General features: G+C 40.3%; 2 protein-coding genes across 3 annotated transcripts in view; both read right to left on the bottom strand.

Annotated features, from left to right (window-relative positions):
- Nucleotides 1-9,378, bottom strand: part of E2F5 (E2F transcription factor 5) — a 47,044-nt gene extending 37,666 nt beyond the window's left edge. For both annotated transcript variants that reach the window (XM_043967666.1, XM_043967672.1), the window contains exon 1: nucleotides 8,946-9,378. In XM_043967666.1, the coding sequence (XP_043823601.1) occupies nucleotides 8,946-9,167 (222 nt within the window). In that variant the 5' untranslated portion in view covers nucleotides 9,168-9,378. The remainder of the gene's footprint in view (nucleotides 1-8,945) is intronic.
- Nucleotides 9,379-17,693: 8,315 nt separating this feature from the next.
- Nucleotides 17,694-19,740, bottom strand: part of LRRCC1 (leucine rich repeat and coiled-coil centrosomal protein 1) — a 53,794-nt gene continuing 51,747 nt past the window's right edge. The window contains exon 19 of the mRNA XM_043978436.1: nucleotides 17,694-18,191. Within this exon, the coding sequence (XP_043834371.1) occupies nucleotides 18,069-18,191 (123 nt within the window). The 3' untranslated portion in view covers nucleotides 17,694-18,068. The remainder of the gene's footprint in view (nucleotides 18,192-19,740) is intronic.

The following is a 19,740-nucleotide window of genomic DNA, read 5'->3' as shown; positions in this document are numbered from 1 at the left end:
TGTAACCACTAACATTTCTGAGACTGGTTTGATATCAACTAAATGGAAGAAATTCATTGAAGACAAAATTGGCAGAACGATTACACAAAAAAAATTCCCATGACAAAAGCAATGTTGCCTAAATGGGAAAACTAAAGATTGTAATTACATATGTGTCTATGTGTATGTGAATAATCTCTTGGGCAGCTAGGTGGTGCAGTGGAAGAATGTTGGGTCTGAAGTCAGGAAAACTCATCTTCCTGAGTTCAGATTTGGTCTTAGACACTTACTAGTTGTGTGACCCTGGGCAAGTCATTTAACCCTATTTGCCTTAGTTTCCTCATCTATAAAATGAGCTGGAGAAATAAATGGCAAACCACACCAGTACCTTTGCCAAGAAAACCCCAGATGGGGTCACAGAGTCAGACAGGACTAATCTAATAAACAATAAGAATATAGTCTCTTCATGGATCTTTCAAACTGGTACTGATGTGGCCTGGCAAAATGGAAAGAGGACTGAATTTAGAGTAATAAGACCAATGTTCCAGTCTAGGTTAGCATCCTCCTCCATTCCTCTTAAAGAGCAAATGGCTAAGCCTCAATAGTAGACTGTCATAGTTTGGCTCTAATCTAACTCTTAAGCCTTATCTCATATCACTTCCACTTGAGATCTACCTACATGGTTGGTAAACTAAATTCTCTTTTTCCCAAATATATCCCCAGTTTTCACACTTTTGTTGATGCTGCTTCCAATGCTTGGAGTACCCTCTCCCTAACAATCTCCTAATTGCTGACTTCCTATTTTCCAAAACCCAGTTTGTGGAACTTTTCCTTATCTCCCTCCCTAAAGTATAAGTGATCACTTTCTTATCTCACTTTGTACTATTCTGTGTTCCTTGCATGCTTTCACTATACCGTATTTTGTTTTATATTCATTTGTATACAAGTATTATCTCTCTTTACTATACTGGAATCAGGGCAGGGACCACATATTATAGCAAATTCTCAACATTCAAATGTTTGAACTTTTGCAACTTGAAGCATTCATGTGATTTTATTAGTAACCTCATTTTCACTTTCATGTCGGCAAACATGCACATTTGTATCTATGCACAATAAATGGAAAAAAATGAGGTATGATTCCTGCAAGTTTGTGGAACAGTTAGTATCCTCCTAGGTGTGTCACTGGTCTTTTTCACCCTATCACTGTAGAGTAAAAAAAGCTCCTGGCACATTCATTGCATATTTTCATTGCTTGCCTTTAAAACTCAAGTTTTGTGTTGCAATTATGCCCCCTAAAGCATGGTACCAGTCCTTTGGGCTCTAAGGTGACATTGAGACCTTGTCAGTCTCAGGGAATTCTGACAGCAGCCACTAAAGTCGAAGCAATCTCTCTCCCTTGATTTTCAGAGGATAGCCAAGGTAGTAGAAGTGTACAGCAGTACAGTATACAGTACAACACCCTCACACCACCATCTGACACATTGGAAGGTAAGATTCAGGTTAAAACATGTTTTAGTTTTAGGAATTTTATTTTCTGTATAGTATTTATGCTACTGTAGATTTCGTGTTTTATAAAAAGTAAATATTGTCTGAAATTTTTAAAAATTTAAATTGCAATGTTAGCACAAAAGTTCACAGAATTCTAGGAAATTACTAGTGAGCAAAAATGTTTTGCATGTTACTCATTTTATCATGTGTATTTCATTTTATGGGTTATTTCATGGTTACTGTGTTAAGAAAAGTACATATTATCAGAAATAATGTTTTGTTAAAAGAAGTGTGTGCAGAAAAGTGTTTTTGATGATCACTAGCAAAAGATTAGTTTTTGGTGGTCATGGGAACCTAATGACCTATTTCTGATAGGTTTCATATATCAATATTTGTTTTTTACTATCACATATTTTTCTGTGAAAGTTGAGAGTTGATTGTATTTATCTTTGTGTCTCTTCCAGGATCTAGCACACTGCATTAAATTATAGCAAGCACTAAATGTTTATAAAATGAATGAATAAATCTGAGCATTTTGTCAGGAGCTTAATTGCATTAAAGTATTATAGTAACGGCATGTATGAGATTAAGCCTGATTAAGTTGCTTGAAACAAAAACTCAATGAATACTTTTGTGAAATCTGCATGAAAGGTCTCGATTAAAGACTAAATGCCAAATATCATACCACTCTGAAGGTATGAAAACAAAAGAGAACAATTATAACGGACTGATATAAGAGAAGTCAATACCTACAGAATTCTTTTTGTCTGAAGATAAATGGAAAAAACCTCTTGAGAAAAGATATTGAGCCCCAACTCTCCAGATCTTCCAAAGTGGTACTTCCAAAGTACCTACTTTGAGGTAGCATCTACTATGTATAGAATACAAATATTGTTTGTTTGTCTTTAAGCCCTTAAATCCATAGGTGATTGGGATGAAGATAACCTGTCAGACAAAACTTAAACAGTCCCAGTCCTCAAGGAGCTCACAATTTAGATAAAAGAGACATGTATACATATAAATATAACAGAGAGAATTGGCCTACACGGGCCATCTCATGCACCAGGAACTCCTCTAGAAACTTCTGGGGATGCCATAAACATTAATAGTGGTCTCTTGGTGTTCCTCCTGCTTCAGTGACAGGGAGACCAGAATGCTACATCAGTTAGAACAAAGGTTCTGGCTGGCTCTCAATTTTACCCTCAAGGATCATGTAACTCTAGAGACTTAAGGAGAGGTCCTGACAGCATGGTCATTTCACCCATGAGGCAGCTAGGGCAAGAAGAAAGGCTGCCTTTGAGTTTATTCTTTCCTGGTCATAAGTGGTGCATTTGTCCCAAGACAGACATGCCAAGGGCTGGCGATGACCTTGTAAATTCAAGAAGTCCAGAGTCCAGATGAGTGGAGCTGGCTAGCAGCAGGGCAAGCTTCTGTATCAGAGGTGACAGCCACTGACAAGAGGATTGGCCTAAGGCTAGCCATTTTACCAACAGACATGTTCCAGGACTCGGTTGGATAGTGCAGAGGTGAGGTCAAATGTGAAATGCTTGATTAGCAGTTCTGTACACTGCTCTATGTTTGAAGTTTAAGTATCAAGTCTCCCAACAGTATTGACAAGATACTAACCTCTGTTTAAATCATTTTATTAATGCATTTTGTGAGCCTTTTATGTTTAGCATTTCTTTTTTTGTGTAGGAACAAAATACTTGCCCAATATCTGATTCATACGGAACAATGTATGCATTTCTACCCTCTTCTTTTGAGCTTATCCTAGATGTGAACCTAAGCCTAAACTATAAATATCATCAGGGCCACAGGGTGTGGCTAAAATATGAGAATAGGGAACCCAGCCATTCTCTCATGAGAGACCAGGTTCTCCAAGAGCTATACCCAGCTTGGACCACATGCCTGGATCAAGAGTAGAGAAGCCAGTGTTTGATAAAGATCCAAAGATCCAAAGATCCAAAATACTGGGGCAAGAACTCACTATTTAACAAAAACTACTGGGAAAAGTGGAAAGAAAGCAGTATGGCAGGAACTAGGCATAGACGGATAATTCACAAGATAAACTCAAAATGGGTACATTATTTAGATACTAACGGTGATGCCATAAGCAAATTAGGGAAGTATGGAGAAAATTCCCCATCTGGATAAGGGAAGAAGAGTTTATGACCAAAAAAGAGATAGAAGGGATCGTGGGAGGTAAAATAGATCATTTTGATTACATTGAAGAGTTTTTACACAAACAAAATCAATGCAGCCCAAAATTAGAAGGAAAACAGGAAACTGAGGGAAAAATTTTTACAGCAAGCTTCTCTGATAAAGGTCTCATTTCTCAGATATATAGGGAAGTGAGCCAAATTTCTAAAAATAAGATCCATTCTCCAATTGATAAATGATCAAACAGGCCGTTCAGAAGTTTCAGGAGAAATCAAAGCTATCAAAAGTTAGGAAAAATACTCTTAATCATTAATAATTAGAGAAATGCAAATCAAAACAACTCTGAGGTACCATCTCACAGTCATCAAAATGGCTGAGATCACAGAAAAGGAAAATGACAAATGTTAGAGGGTATGTGAAAAATAGGTACACTAATGCAATGCTGGTAAGTTCATTCTATGTACTCCATGAGTAGCAAAATGGTGCAAAAGGCATAGAGAGGAGATGAATGCAACACTTTCCTCCTTTGTTCTGTAACAAAGGGAATAACTGTAAATACCTGTTGTGAAGGTGGTTGGGGTTTTGTGTGTGTAATTTATTTATCTTTCCCCTTAAAAGGGGGAGCTATCAAGAAAGTTAGCCACTGTGTGGAAGCATGTTAAGGCTTCCTTTTTAGTGCAACCGAGAATATTAAGAAATAAATATTTTCCCAACATAAAGACCTTTTTTGGGCAGCGAGGTGGCAGAGTGGCTAGAACACCAGGCCTGGAGTGAGAAAGACCTGAGTTCAAATCCAGCCTCAGATCACACACTACGTTGTGTGGCCCTGGGCAAATCACTTAACCCTATTGGCCTTCATTTCCTCATCTGTAAAATGAGCTGGAAAAGGAAATGGTAAACTACTCCATTATCTTTGCCAAGATATCTCAAAAGGGGGTCAGGAAAGTCAGAAAGGCCTGAACAAACAAACAAAAAACCTTCGGAGATCTACCTAAATGAAGGCAGTCATAACACCACTTAAACTTCTTTCAGATAAGAAACTTAAAGTGCTAATTCACTGTTTTGAAACTTATATGAAACATATTTTACATGATTTAAAACATTTGTCTGAGTTTCCCTACATTGGCTTTCTAGTCTTACCTTCTTGTGTCTAGAAAACATCAAAGAAATTGCTGACCTTTTTGTAATTAAAAAAAAATATTAACTAAATGAAACTTCAGTTTTTAAGGATCTGTAATTTCATCACTATTGGTACACCATCCTTTTAGATCAAAATCCCCTTACACGAATGATGTTGAGTTTGTGGCCAAAAAAAAAAAATCACTTTGTGACCATTCTATTTAATATAAAGGATGTTTCTATTTGGTGAGAGTGGTGGGTCTAGAAAACATTTCTTAAAAGTAAACAAAAGAAAAAACAATGTAGTACAAGTATCATAGCACCTCTCCCTCCCCCCAAAACTCTAAAAGGTTAAGTGACTTGCCTAGGATCTCAAAGCTAAAGAATGTGGAATTAAAACTCCAGTTTCCTAAGTTCCTGTTATGCCAAGTTGTTTCTCTGCGATCAAAACTGTAGGTAACTGAAAGGGCAACCAGGACACAAGTGGGTAAAGGCAGGCTGTAACATATTAACAATGACAGTTTGCCAAAAAAAGTAGCATAAGACATCCATAACATGTATGAACAGAAAGGAAGACTAGGTCAGTCTTGTAGAAAGTAAGGAACTAAATAAATAGACAGTAGCATTACACTAGTAACCTCCAAGCCTTTCAACAGATTGTCTAATGGAGACATTATGAAGTACATGGACAATAATGCATAGGACAACAGGTATGGATGGGTTGTGATCTACTCTAGGGGGACAGAGCCAAATGATAATAGGTTAATCTATTTAAGGCTTTAAATTTCACAGAACACCACCCTCACTTTCCAAACCATGCTGTCTCCACTCTGGCCAACCTTGGACCCTGAGCTTGCCTGTTACATGGTCCAGGTGTTTCACCTTACTCTCTCATGCCACAGCAGTACCTTTCCCCTGTTCTCCTTTTACAAGTTATTCCCACCATGAGACTATAAACTCCTTGTGGACAGGGATTATATTGTTTGTATTTATAATTTCAGAATTTAGAACAGTGCTTGAAAAATAGTAAGCACTTAATACATGCATCATCTATTATTTCAGTAATGCCTCACAACACCACCAAGGTGGGAAGAAATTATTCTCATGTTACTGATGAAGACGCTGAAGCTGAGAGAAGTTAAACGATTTGCTCAAGACATATAAACTGGTGAGCATCTCACACAGGGTTGGAACCCAGGGCTTCTCGATACCATCTAAAAATTACACACACCATATAACCACCACTTGGGTCACTACCTTATCTGGACATAAGAGTATACCAACAGGGACAGAGTAGTTTTCTGTTAGTGAAAAGTAGCAAATAGAGACTAACTTTTCTGCAACTACTTTCCATCCCAATTTTAAAATTTAGAACTATGTTATAGAATAGTTTTATCAGTTAATAAATGCCTTCAATTATATTATTTAATTTTACTGATGAGAGAAATTTGATCACTCCAAGACAGAAGACTTTTTATTCTTTCACAATGTAACATGCATTATGATTATGAATGTAAAATCTGTATGCTATGTCTTACATCAGTCATCACAATTTACAGTTAAGGTTAGAGCTGGCATTTAACAATAATCCTTCTTTGTAGCTCAATGCTGTCTTTTTGATACCTATTTGCCAAGTAGTTCAATGAACAGCATCTGTTACTTTATGTTTCTGTAACTGATACTGAAATTCTTGGGTCATAGCTGTTGCTATTTAAATAAATGGGCTACAAAGATGATCAGCAAGGTAAAAATTATAATTCCACTAAATGTATTTTTTAAAATGACAAGTGGTATGACAGAATGGATCTAATTTATACTAGCACCAGAATCATATACAATATGTCTTTCAGTTTGAAATAACATGGAAGAAGAATGAGAGGAATGTCTAAAAACTTAATTATATGTAGGGGGAAAAAGAATAAACCCCACCTGATTAAAAAAGTGATTAATAAAAATATCTAATAGAAGTAGAAGGAGCTCTCAGTTAGTTAATTGACTCAGATATTTCTTGATAAAACTTTAAGCCCAAACCCCTGGGCTTTCAGGGGAATTCCTGCTACTACTGAAACAATGTTGATGTGAAACATCAAACACTAGACACAGTTTTGTAACTTTTGAATTAGTAAGGAAAAGGCCTCTTTGAATCTCCAAAGCTTATCACAGTCCCAGGCATATAGGAGATGCTTAACAGTCCATTGATTGAAATGGTAAACTAAAATTCCCAAGGCAAACAGAAGAATGGAATAACATTTTACTTTACTGAATGAATGTATGCTGGAAGATATTTAAAACAGGTTTGCTATTCCCATATGAGTTTCTATAATTTTATTTATTTTATTTTACTTTTTTGTGGGGCAGTGAGGGTTAAGTGACTTGCCCAGGGTCACACAGGTCATAAGTGTCAAGTGTCTGAGGCTGCATTTGAACTCAGGTCCTCCCGAATCCAGGGTTGGTACTTTATCTACGGCGCCACCTAGCTGCCCCCAGTTTCTATAATTTTAATGGCAAGTCTTAACCTGGTATCTCAAGGTGTAGTGCAAGCCAAGGCAAAAATCAAATTAAGTTCACTTTCAGTTAAAAGCAAAATTTATGCTATAGAACAATACTTTGGGGGGAGAAAGCAAGGTGTACTTAAATGAAAGATACAATTCGTTTCCAAAAAGGTTAGGAAACAGAAAATTAAAAGTACAAGGCAACTTCAGCAGCTGCTTTTACACAGACAAGTATATGCACATTTGTTGTTACAAAACTAATGCAGTTATTGTTGATAATGCAACTTCCTGAAGACGCTATTAGAAAGACTGGATCTCAAACTTCTACTGTCTCTATTACTGCAAAACAAGTGGGCTCGGGGCAGCTAGATGGCACAGTGGTTAAAGCACCGGCCCTGGATTCAGGAGGACCTGATTTCAAATCTGGCCTCAGACACTTGACACTTACTAGCTGTGTGACCCTGGGCAAGTCACTTAACCCCAATTGCCTCACCAAAACAAAAACAAAAACAAAAACAAAAACAAAAAACAAGTGGGCTCTCCCGACCAACTGTTGCTTTACTTCCATCCTGTTTGCACTTTCCAGGGATTGCCAGGCAACATTTTCAATTCTGATAAGCTTATGGTTGGCAGGTCCCAAGGTGTTGCAACAAGTGGACTCTAAAAAGCCAGCAACAGGGTGTCTCACTTCTTCCAGTTACCACTACTTTAGGTGAACTTTAAAGCTGGAGTTTCGGGCACTTGGAATCAAAGTCACCAAGAACAATCTCCTTCCCCGCCCCCCACTAGGTCTTATTCTCAGTGCCCAGACTGGCTGAATTTCAATTCAAGCAAATAACTTGTCTTCCTAAAGTTCCAACGGGCAGTGGCATTCTTCCAAGTCATGGCTGGAGAGTTTCGGTAATTGGGATTTTGTTTTTACTGCGAGCAGTAAGGGAAGGCAAGAGAATCCTTCTCATGCACTGCCTATTTACGTGCGTGCGGGCTGCTTTCATTTCAAGTATAAAAGTTTCCAACTAAAAGGTGAAGAAACGCTAAATTTCGGTGTTCCATTTCTCTCTTACTGACCAAGCTCACATCCTCAAAGCGATTTCTCCATACTAGCTTCCTAAGGATGAAAAAACCCAAACAAACGCGCAAAGCTTGGGAAGGCTTCGCTGCCCGGTTCCTCGAGTTTGGGGGGCAGAGCCGAGAAAGGCGCGCACCCCCCCTCCCCTCCCCATCCAGTAGAAAAGCCGGGCTCACTCGGAATCATAACGGGAACAAGTGCCCGAAGAGACGGACTGGAGGAACCTGCCGCTCGGTAGGACCCTCAATCCATTTCTAAATCCCGAGGGTGCCCGGGAGGTTTCCCCCCGCCCCCTCCCCCCCCGGCCTCGCGCCTCGGCAGGAGGGAACCCCGGCGGGGCGGAGACGGCAGGTTCGAGCCCCGGACTCGACTCCAGCTCCTGTATTACAATGGACCGGCTCCGGGATGCAGGCTGGGGCCAGGGAAGGAGAGTTGCAGCGCCCGGGGAAACATCGTGCCCGCGGCGGCGGCAGGAAGCGCCCCCTCCGGGGCCGCTGGTTTCCCCCTCTCTTCCGCAGAACAGAGGCGACCCCCGAGGTCGGGGAGGCGAGGCCTAAGCCGCGCGCCTGGGCGAGTCCTCGGCCCACCTCCCGTCAGGAGGATGCCCGGGCTCCCGGCCCCCGCGCAACTCTTACCGCCTTGAGATCCAGGACCCCGTCCTTGGCCTCCTGTAGCAGCGACACGAACTTGGTGGTGAGCAGCCCCAGGCTCTTCTCGTGGCGGCTGCTACCCCCGCTCCCGCCGCCGCTGCTCCCGCCGCCTGGGGGCGCTGCCGGCGGCGGTTGTGGCTGCGGCGGCTGCCCCTGGCCCGGTGGCGGCTGCTGGCCGGAGCTCCCGGGCTCCGCCGCCGCCGCCATGCCGCCCGCCGCCGCCTTGGGGCTCGGACCCCAAGCCCTCAGCCCCACGCCCGGCCCCGCGCACCCAGAGAGCGCAGGTGCCCGGAGCGGCTCCCCCACAGAGCGATCGCCCTCGCCCCGACCCCGCCGCCTTCCGCGAACGAAAACGCTTAGCGCCGGGGCTGGGAGCGAGCGAGGGAACAAGAGGGGAGCCGCAGGGTGGAGAAAGAAGTTTAAATGGCAGGAAGTGACGCCAAAGCCCGCCGTTGCCCGGAGACGCTTTTTTTTCTTCCTTCGGGATTGGGTGAGTGAGGAGATGAAGAGGAGATGCTGAAGGTGATGCTGCTGATGGTGTGAATGTCTTCCTAGAAGAGCGCGATTAATTATTTCACATCCACCGTTTCTTTCTGTTGACCTGTGGCTCTGAGACGGAGCTGCTCTTGTCACCTCCTTTGAAAATGGTCACTGGGGATAAAAAGAAATTAGAAAGGACAAGGGAGGGGGGAGAAGTAAGGTTTGTGTCCAGCGTGAACCTCAACACTAAAGTTGTCGAGCTCGATCTTAACTCAAAAAAAAAAAAAAGCCTTAGACTCTCGTCTCTATTGTTCTTACCCAGTATTTTGTATTTTAGAAAAGCCTTCATAAAGCCCATCTATAGGAATTAGGACACTATAAAGAACTGGAATGCACATATGACAATTTTAGTGCTGGAAGAAATCCTATGAATGATCTAATTCAGCTCCCCTATAAATTATTCAACCAAAAAGCATTTATTAAATTACTACTATGGGCCAGGCACTGTGCTAGAGACACCGGGGAGAAAAATACAAAGAATAAAACAAACCCTACTCTGAACTCCACCCCCACCCCCACGTGTCCTGATAGGCAATGTTCTTTCTAGGACACTGGAAACCCTTTGTATTTTAATACTTGGAAAGCTCTGGGATTTAATCGGTGTGGGTCCCTAGCCACCTTAGTACTAGGTTACAAAAATGTTTATGTCTTCCAACTTTTAAAAGAAAGCTTTCCCTTGATCCTTTCACCAGATCCAGCTATATCCTATCACTACTCCTTCACTGCAACTTAAAAAAAAAATTAAGGCTATCTTGTTTTTACATTAAAATCATTTCCAATTATGTCCCTATCTCCTCATCTATACAGTGAAACTTCTCTTATAACAATGAAGAAAAAACAGTAAAACAAAACCAAATAATGGGAAGCATCTTATTAGAAGAAAGATTCCATAATCATCTTTCCAACAAAAGAAGGGATATTTTTATTTCTTCATTTCTTCTCTGGGGCTGAACTTGGACATTATTACAATTACACATCGTTCTGCTTTATTGTTTTTCATGCACATTGCTGTAGTGGCTCAGTATATTGTTCTCCTGGATCTGCTTACCTCATTTGCATCAATTCATCCAAGTCTCAGATTTCTCTGAATTCTGCATGTTCATTGTTTCTTAAGGCACAATAATATTACGTTACTTTCATGTGCCACAGTTTGTTTAATCATTCCCTAATTGAAGGGCAGCCAGTCACTGGTTTGAAATTTGAAAACTCATTACTAAACTCCTTGAAAAACTTATTTCCAAATGCTTCTCTGTTTCCATATCATTTATTCCTTTTTCTTCAACCTTTGCAATCTGGCTTCTGCCTGCACCACTGAACTGAGCCAGTTCTCTCAGAAGTCACCAATAATTACTCATCAAGGCTGTTTTGTGTTTTGTATTGTTTTTAGTTTTCATTCTCTTTCTCTGCAGTTTTTGATAGTTGCATCTTCTTCTACTAGATGTTTTCCTCCCTTGGCATCAGAGACACCAGATTTTCCTGGTAGTTCTCTTGCACAATCACTTCGTTTTCTTTTGTTGATTCCTTCTCAGTCTTCTCTATGTCTTTAACTAGTTGTTCCCTAAGGTTCTGTAAGCTCCCTCCTCCTTCCTTTCTCCCTCTTCCTTTCCCTGCCTCCCTCTCTCTTTCATGTACGTATGCATGTATGTATGTATGTATGTATGTATGCACAGGCTTTCTCCCTTGTCAATCTCCTTCACACCCTTGTCCATTTTGCAGATACTCTCAAATACTCTATCTCTGCCCTTCAGAGTTCAAGATCTATATTCTAACTATCAACTAAGCTCAATACCTAAAACTGCTCTTCCTTTTGATTTCACTATTTCTGCCAGCAACATCACCTCATCCATTTTTCCATGTTTGATATTATAGGTTCAACATCATCTTTCATATTTAATCAATTACCAAGTGCCTTTGAGGCAGTATGGTATTGGAGAAAGAACAGTGTCTCTAGGGTCAGAAGACCTGGGTTCTAATCATACCTTTGAGGTTTAATACCTGTGTGACCCTTAGCAAAGTAAGTTTTTTTTAACCTCCTTGGCCTCAGTTTCTTCTCTTTTCTTCTCTTTTTTTTTTGTGGGGCAATGAGGGTTAAGTAACTTGACCAGGGTCACACAGCTAGTGCCAAGTGTCTGAGGCCGAATTTGAACTCAGGTCCTCCGGAATCCAGGGCCAGTGCTTTATGCACTGTACCACCTAACTGCCCCATGCCTCAGTTTCTTAATCTATAAAATGAGAGAGTTGGACTACATGTCTTCCGAAGTCCCTTCCAGTACTAGATCTATGATTCCATAATATATGTAGCATTAGTAGGCCTCCACCAGTTGAGGATGACCATGGATCAGTGCCTTGAAGAGCCACAGGCCACAATGTGGCTGTGCAGTCCAATACAGGAGCTGCAGCTCCTGAGTTCACTTATAACCGGTAAGTGTTGCATCCTGTGTTGTATCTACCCCATGAGGAGTAGCTGGAGTGTCCTCTCCAGGGCGCTAGCCTGGGCGGATCAATATGGAAAACAAGCTGTTGCCCATGCAGCAGGTTTTCCCTCTCTTCGCCATTGGTGGATCCAAAGGAGAGGCAGAGCCAATACAGTTTGGCACCAGTGCCGCAGGAGGAGTTGCCAGAGGGATGTGATGTCCAACATCCAACTGCCTAAGGGACTCCGACTCCTGATTTTTCCTCGGGGTTAACTCCTGAAGCCTTTCCCATATATGGGTATAGCCACAAGGCAGCAGAGGTTTAAAATCAGGGTTTTCTTCCCCTAGGCGGGTTGCCTGCCAAGGCTAATGAGCCCCACCTGCCCGAAGCTACTGGTTTTAAGGTGCCAGTGACTCGCCTTCACCCCTTCTCCTGTTAGTGGAAACAGTTCGGCCATGAGAAGGCCAGGAGTTGGGCTTCGGTTGTCAGAGGCTATTTGAGATGCACACTATTGGAGCATTTTATAGAGAGTGGGAGCTTATCCCCACTCCCACCCCAGCATGACAAACCTTTGGAACCTCAGGTACTTCTGAATCCAGGACAGGCACTTTATCCACTGCGCCACCTAGCTGCCCCCTAGGACCTGAGTTCAAATCCAGCCTCAGACACTCAACACTTACTAGCTGTGTGACCCTGGGCAAGTCATTTAATCCTCATTGTCTCGCCAAAAAAAAAAGGAAAAAAAAGAGAAATATTTTCAGACCCAGTTTTGAGGTGACACAATGGACTACTCTTTGTTCTAACAGACTCTTTTCCATACCCTTGCTTCTAAAGTTGATGTCCCAATACTGTCTTCTACACTCCTTTTTGCCTATTGAATTCCCAGGTTGTTGTTTGTCCTTCATTCTCAAAGAGGACCACGACATCAGAAACATGTTATGATTTGCAAGTAAATTGGACTTTTTAAGTGAGGGAGGGCTGTGCAAAGTCACCAGCCTCACTCTCCTCCAGAGCCAACTGGGTTCAGTGGGAAGATCTACATCAGGATGACTGGAGATGGCTCCAGATATAGTGGGAAGCCTTGACCTTTTTAAGCGAAGGTCTTTCCCAGTTAGTAGTTTGTCTGAGGCAACTCCCATTCAGTGATTAAAGCTAGGTAAAAATGAGGCAAAGAATGGCCTCTTTTACCAAGTCAAAAATAAATATAAAGTCAGTCTTAGAGGGGAAGACCCTCCGCGTTTCTGGCCAAAACAGAAACAACTGCTATTAACACTCACTCTAAGCCTTCAGAGTCCAAGATACTCATCCTATAAACTCCAAATGGAGTCCAAATACCTCCTCACTGGAGCCTTTTCTGGTTCACCTTCTCAGTAACAACTTTTCCCTTTTGATGTAACCATCATTATTGTGGCAAAGACCTCTTTGAGGGGGAACCTACCACATGCTTAGGCAGCCTATTCCATTTTTGGAGACTCTAATTGTTAGAAAGTTTGCCCTTAAAGTAAGCCTAAATTTGCCTCTCTATTGCTTTGGGTTCTACCCTCTGGGGCCAATGCTAATACCTGTTCTAGGGGCCAATCCTTCAAGAATGTAAAGACAGCTGCTATTTCCCTCCTAAATATTATCTGCTGTGGGCTAAACATCCCGTGTGTGTTAGAGTCTGATAAGAAAGCTCTTCACTCCCCTCACCATATGGTCATCCTTTCCTAAATCCTTTTTGTTTTCAGGTAGAAGCAGATGATTCATAAATTAATACAGTACTCCAGATGTGGGCTGAGCACAGTGGAACTATCATATCCTATATATTAGACAGCATTCTTCTTCGTGCAGCCTAAGATCACGTTAGATCTTAATACTTGCCTTGTATTAAGCTTGCAGTTCACAGAAATTTTAAGATCTTAGGTAAATTGCAAAGATTTCCTCCTCAAGAAGCTTTGCTTCTAAAAGTGTAAGAGGAAAAAAAAAAGTATAAATTATAATGACACTAGTTGTAGAGATATATACAAAAGTACCAAGAGGAATGTTGGTGTGACTGGAGTCAGGTAGGATTATGATGAAAAGGCTTCATGGACAAAGCCATTTTTCAATAGCACCTTGAAGGAAGGAATGTGGTTTGGCAGAGTAAAGAGGAAGTGTGGGAAGTGGCATTTGTGATATATGATTTCGAGTAGGAGCAGGTGATTTAAAATCTGGGGAGTAAATAGATTTGCTTTCTTGGAGTTAAGACCTAAGTCTGGCAAAAGATGATGGCAATTAGGTAAAGAGAAACAAGGTTAGGACCTGAAACTAATAATTCTGTTTTAATATTATCATTGGAGTAACAGAGAGCTATTAGGGTACTATGAGAAGGAGAGTAATATAAACCAAACAATACTTAAAGGATGTTGTTCTTACTTTGGTGTTTGGTATACCAGATGGGCAAGTCCAGTAAGAACTGGTATCATCCTTTTTGATATATAGTGATTAGAGGATGAAGCAAGAATTAAAGCTGACAAAAAACTCAGCTATTATTCTTTTCCTCAAGTCAGATAGTGAGTAAATATTTATTAAGGGCCTTCTATGTGCCAGGCACTGTGCTAAACCCTGGGGATACAGAAAGAGGCAAAAGATAGTCCCTGCCTTCAAGAAGCTCAGTCTAATGAGGAAGACAACAACAAGTCCATATATATATATATATATATATATATATATATATATATATATATATATATATATATATATGTCAGGGTATATGTGGGTTAGATAGGAAAGAAAAGAGAGAAAGCACTAGAATTAAGAGGAATTGGGAAAGACTTCCTAAAGATGGGATTTTAGTTGAGACTTAAAGGAAGCTAGGGAAGTCAGGTAAAAATGAGGAGGGAATGCATTCTTCCAGGGATAGAGGCATGAATTTCTAGAGAAAATGCCTGGAGTTATCTGCAGAAAAATAAGGAGGCCACTATGACTGGAAAGAAGAGTATGTGTTGGAGAGTAGGTGTGAGAAGGCTAGAAAGGTTGGAGGGAGCTAGGCTATGAAGAGCTTTGAACACAAAACAGTATTACAAGGGTTTGTGGAAGATGGATGTTTAATTTTGGCAGCAGAACATCTAAATAAAAATTCTTGCCTACAGCTGTCAATAAAGAACTGAGGGTGGACCACAGATGAGTGGCTAACTACATATGATCTTGGAAAGAATAGAAGTCACAGAAAGGAGCAAGGGGTACAAATGTAAGTAATGGAGAGGGGGAAGAAAATTAGTAATCAACCAAGTAATTATTAAATGACTACTATGTGCTGGAGATACAAAGTTAAAAACATTCTACTGGGCGGGGGGTATAGACATATTTATAGGTAAGTATAGTTCTTAAGTCATTTTTCAGTCATGTCTGACTCTCTGTGACCCCATTGGAAGTTTTCAGGGCAGAGATACTGGAGTGATTTGTCATTTCCTTCTCCAGAAATTTTTTCAGATGAGGAACTGAGGCAAACAGGGATAAGTGACTTGCTCAGAATCACAGTGCTAGTATGGCTAGATTTGAACTTAGGAAGATAAGTCTTCCTGGCTCCAGGCCTGGCATTCTATCCACTGCACCACCTAGCTGCTCCAAGTTAGTATGGGATATACGGAAAATGATTTTGAAAAGGGGCATTTATAACAGAGGAATCAGAAAAAGATTCTTGAAAGAGGTGCTGCTACCTGAGCTGAGAATCAAAGGGAGTGAGAGGGAGATAATTACAGGCATAGGGGACAACTCATACAAAGTTAGGGAATAAAATGGTGTTTATGTGTACACGGCAAATAGGTCAGTTTAGCTGGAACATCTAGTGATGTTTGAGGGTAAAAAGATGTAACTTAAGAAACTAAGAAGTCCCTATGAGACAAAAAATGGTAAGGAAAAGTATATTAAGGGAATTAATAATGTTTAGAAAATAAGGAAAGTAGTAAATGATACAGGAATTCTTTGATGTCTTGAATATGAACAGTTTTAGTGAAATGTCAAAGATAAGGAAGTGCAGGGTAGTCTGGAAGTAGATATCACAGGGTTAGCTTTATTATATTCACAAAAACATCAGCGAAAATAGATGTAACCATTAGATATGTTCTATGATAGTCTTTAATAAGGCAGAGAATAATGACTCTAAAGTTACTGATGCCAATACTAGATCTTAAGAGATCAACTAGTCTCCTAGTTCTTTAAGTTCTATGAAGTAACTAAACTTCACACAGTGCCTTGATCACAATAAGTACATTTACTGAATCCCCTTATCTTACAGGTGAGTAAACTGAGCCCTCAAAAGGTTAGGAAGGTACCCAGGGTGACATAGTCAAATAACTTTGAAATCTCTTGTCCCTGTTGGTTGCCTCCTGCTCTGGTATAGTCTCATCTCTGACCTTTAACAGTGCTTTCCTGGTTTGTTCTCCTATTTCTTTGCGTAATGATTAGAATGATGCCACCTGCTGGAGACTTACTGTAGCAAAGCGCCACCATGAGCCATGAGGTGAAGGCCCCTGAGGGCAAGCCATGTGGTCAAAGTCCTGACATTTGCTCGTGGGTATTGTCTATCAAGGGTACCAGCCAATCAACTTGAGGAGCCTCCCATTTCTGGGAGGGACACACAAAGTAGGAAGCAGATGTTGGGGAAGGAGTTGTCTCTCTTTTGGTTCCTGACCTCACCATGGTGGGTCGGATGATAGGGTCTCTTAGAAATAGTTAGATTTTTACCTTTCTCTCTGATCCTAATGCTCTGTAATAAATACTTAAACATTTAAATACTCTTGCTAAACCTTATAATTTATTGGCAACCACTCATTAGATTTTAGATAGTATAGCTAGAATTTTAGTCCCCTTACACTTGACTTGGATCATGATCCACATCCTGCCTTCCAGTCCTGTGTTCCAGGCTCCCCACTCTCTATGCTCTTTTTTTTTTTTAAGTGAGGCAATTGGGGTTAAGTGACTTGCCCAGGGTCACACAGCTAGTAAGTGTTAAGTGTCCACTGCGCCACCTAGCTGCCCCCACTCTCTATACTCTTTCTCTTGATACCACAGATTTCATTGTCATCTCTATATTGTCTCTAGCCTGAATTCCATTCTTGGACATTTCAAATGAGGTACTTTGGCATCTCCAACTCAAACTGTCCAAAACAGAACTTATCTTTTGTCCCCAATCCCACCAGTCTTGGAGACTTCCCTATTCCTTCTGTGAAGACATCACCATCCTAATCACTCAAATTCAGATCATTCTCAATTCTTCATTCTCAGTCATCCAGCATATCCAGTCATTTGTCAGAAATGACAGATCGCATCATTTCTTCCTGAAGCACTTAGGTAGTGTAGCGGATTGAGTATTGGACCTATAGTCAGGAAGACCTGAGTTCAAATCCAGCCTCAGATAATTACAAGCTATGACCCTGGGCAAGCCACTTTACCTACCTGCCTCTGTTTCGTTATCTGTAAAATGGGGATTATTTTGATGTTATTGTGAGGATATCTCATAGCCCTAGCACCTAGCACAGTGCCTGGCACATAGTATAGGAGCTAAATACTGATTGATTGACATTTGTCAACAAAATGTTTTCCATGAGGGCAGCAAGGTGACACAGTGGATAAAGCATCGGCCCTGGATTCAGGAGGACCTGAGTTCAAATCCAGCCTCAGACACTTAACACTTACCAGCTGTGTGATCCTGGGCAAGTCACTTAACCCTCATTGCCTCGCAAAAAAAAAAAAAAGGAAAAAAAAGCTTTCCAGTCACTTTAGGTGTTTTGCTAAAAATGTCAACCTAGCAATCTCTTTGTAAAGTCTTAGCAGTCACCATGGGGTGGTGATAAAATTGTTGGGTTTACTTATATTTTTTCTCTCAGAGAAAAGCAACAAAATCCTGTTTTAAAAATAGTGTGTATATTTGGAAACAACTGCTACTACAGAAACAAGACAAAATGCCTTTAGTTTATTTTGACAGCACATTCCCAGACATAAATATAAATAATTTAAGAAAAACTGTACATATATTTAGTAAATGCTTGATCAAAAAAAGCTTTAAAATATACTCATATTGGAATGTGTAGAAAGAGATTTTAAAAGCACAGAAGTTACAATATTTGGTTGCTGTTAGTATGATTTATAATAGAATTTGTAAGACCATTTCAACTTGATGAAGTCTCAGTACCATCAAAATTCTTGCTGAATATCACTTAAAGCAAAAGTTAGTCGCTTTATTTTTTCCTCCATGGCTTTTTTGTTTTGTGCTGTTTCATGTAGAAGGTGACGCATCTCGTCTTCAACCTGGGAAACCTAAATTGACAACCAAGATTTAAAACATTTTAATTTCTCTTAATATTACTATGTGTTTAAAAAATGAATACTGGAAGAAAAATCTATAAGGATTAATCTATCTAGCACATGGAATCTGTCCCCTTAGAAGTTTTACACTGTGACATTTTAAAATTACTATGACTAAAATAAAGTGAAAATTAAAATTAACAAAGTAGATCTACTTAAAAATTAAGATGAGTGTTGTATAGATAGATAATATCCTAAAGATGCTTTCCAACTTGTCCATTATAATGAAAATGTTTGCTTGAGGGTCAGTTTCCTTAAAAACACAGTGCCCCCCCCCCATTTTCATTCTTTGGTAGAATAATCCTCTCTTAATTTCTTTCATAACACACCTGCTTTTCTTCCTACTTCATTGCCCAATAAATGTCTTTCTTGGTTGTTGTTACTCCTCTGAAGTAGCTAGACTTTTGCTTTTTTCCTCAGAAAGCTATTCTACTCTAATAGCTAAAACAATCACTTCTATGTGGATGACTACCAGGGCTGCCCTTCTGATCCTTATTTTCACCAAAGCTCCAGTTCCACATTTGCAACTTTTAAAAAAAATTCAATTTGATTTTATTTTCAATTCCAAATTCTCTCCTCCTCACTTCCCTATTCTCCAACCCATTGAGAAGCAAGAAAAATAAAACCTATTGCAAATGTGTATACTTGAGCAAAACAAATTCCCACATTAGCCATGTCTGATAAAATACACTTTGAGCTACATTCTGAATTTGTCACCTCTATCTGGAGGAAGATAGCATGTTTCATCATGGTTCTTCTAGAATGGTGGTTGGTTTTATTGTCTTGATCAGAGCTCCTAAGTCTTTCAAAGTTGTCTGACTTTATAACCTCGTGATTGTATACATTGTTCTCCTGGTTCACCCTACTCCACTTTGTATGAGTTCAAATAAGTCTTCCCAGGTTTTTCAAAAACCATTCCCATCATCATTTTTTTTTTTACAGCACAATGCATTCCATCACATTACAAATGCCATAATTTGTCCAGCTATTCCCCAATGGGTGGGCATCCTCTCAATTTCCAATTCTTTACCACCACAAGAAGAGCTGCTATAAACATTTTTGTAAAATTGTCCTTTTCCTCTTTCTTTAGTCTCTTTGAGGTAGACACCTGCTGGGTCAAAGGGTATGCACAATACCCTTTGATCCAGCAACAGATCTGTATCCCAAAGGGATTTTTAAAAAAGGGAAAAGAACCTACTTGTACAAAAATATTTATAGCAGCTCTTTTAGCAGTGGCTAATAATTGGAAATCAAGGGCATGCCCATAAATTGGGGAATGGCTAAACAAGCTGTGGTATAACGAAGTGATGAACAGGCAGATTTCAGAAAAGCCTGGAAAGATTTACATGAACTGATACAAAGTGAAGTGAGGAAAATCAGGAGAACATTGTATACAGTAACAGTAATATTACACAATGAAGAATCTTGAATAACATCTATTCTCATCAATACAATGATCCAAGCCAATCCCAAATGACTCATGATGAAAAATGCTATCCAT

Source organism: Dromiciops gliroides, chromosome 1 (genome assembly GCF_019393635.1).
Source record: "Dromiciops gliroides isolate mDroGli1 chromosome 1, mDroGli1.pri, whole genome shotgun sequence".
Classification (NCBI taxonomy): Eukaryota; Metazoa; Chordata; class Mammalia; order Microbiotheria; family Microbiotheriidae; genus Dromiciops; species Dromiciops gliroides.
This window is presented reverse-complemented; position numbering and strand designations above follow the sequence as displayed.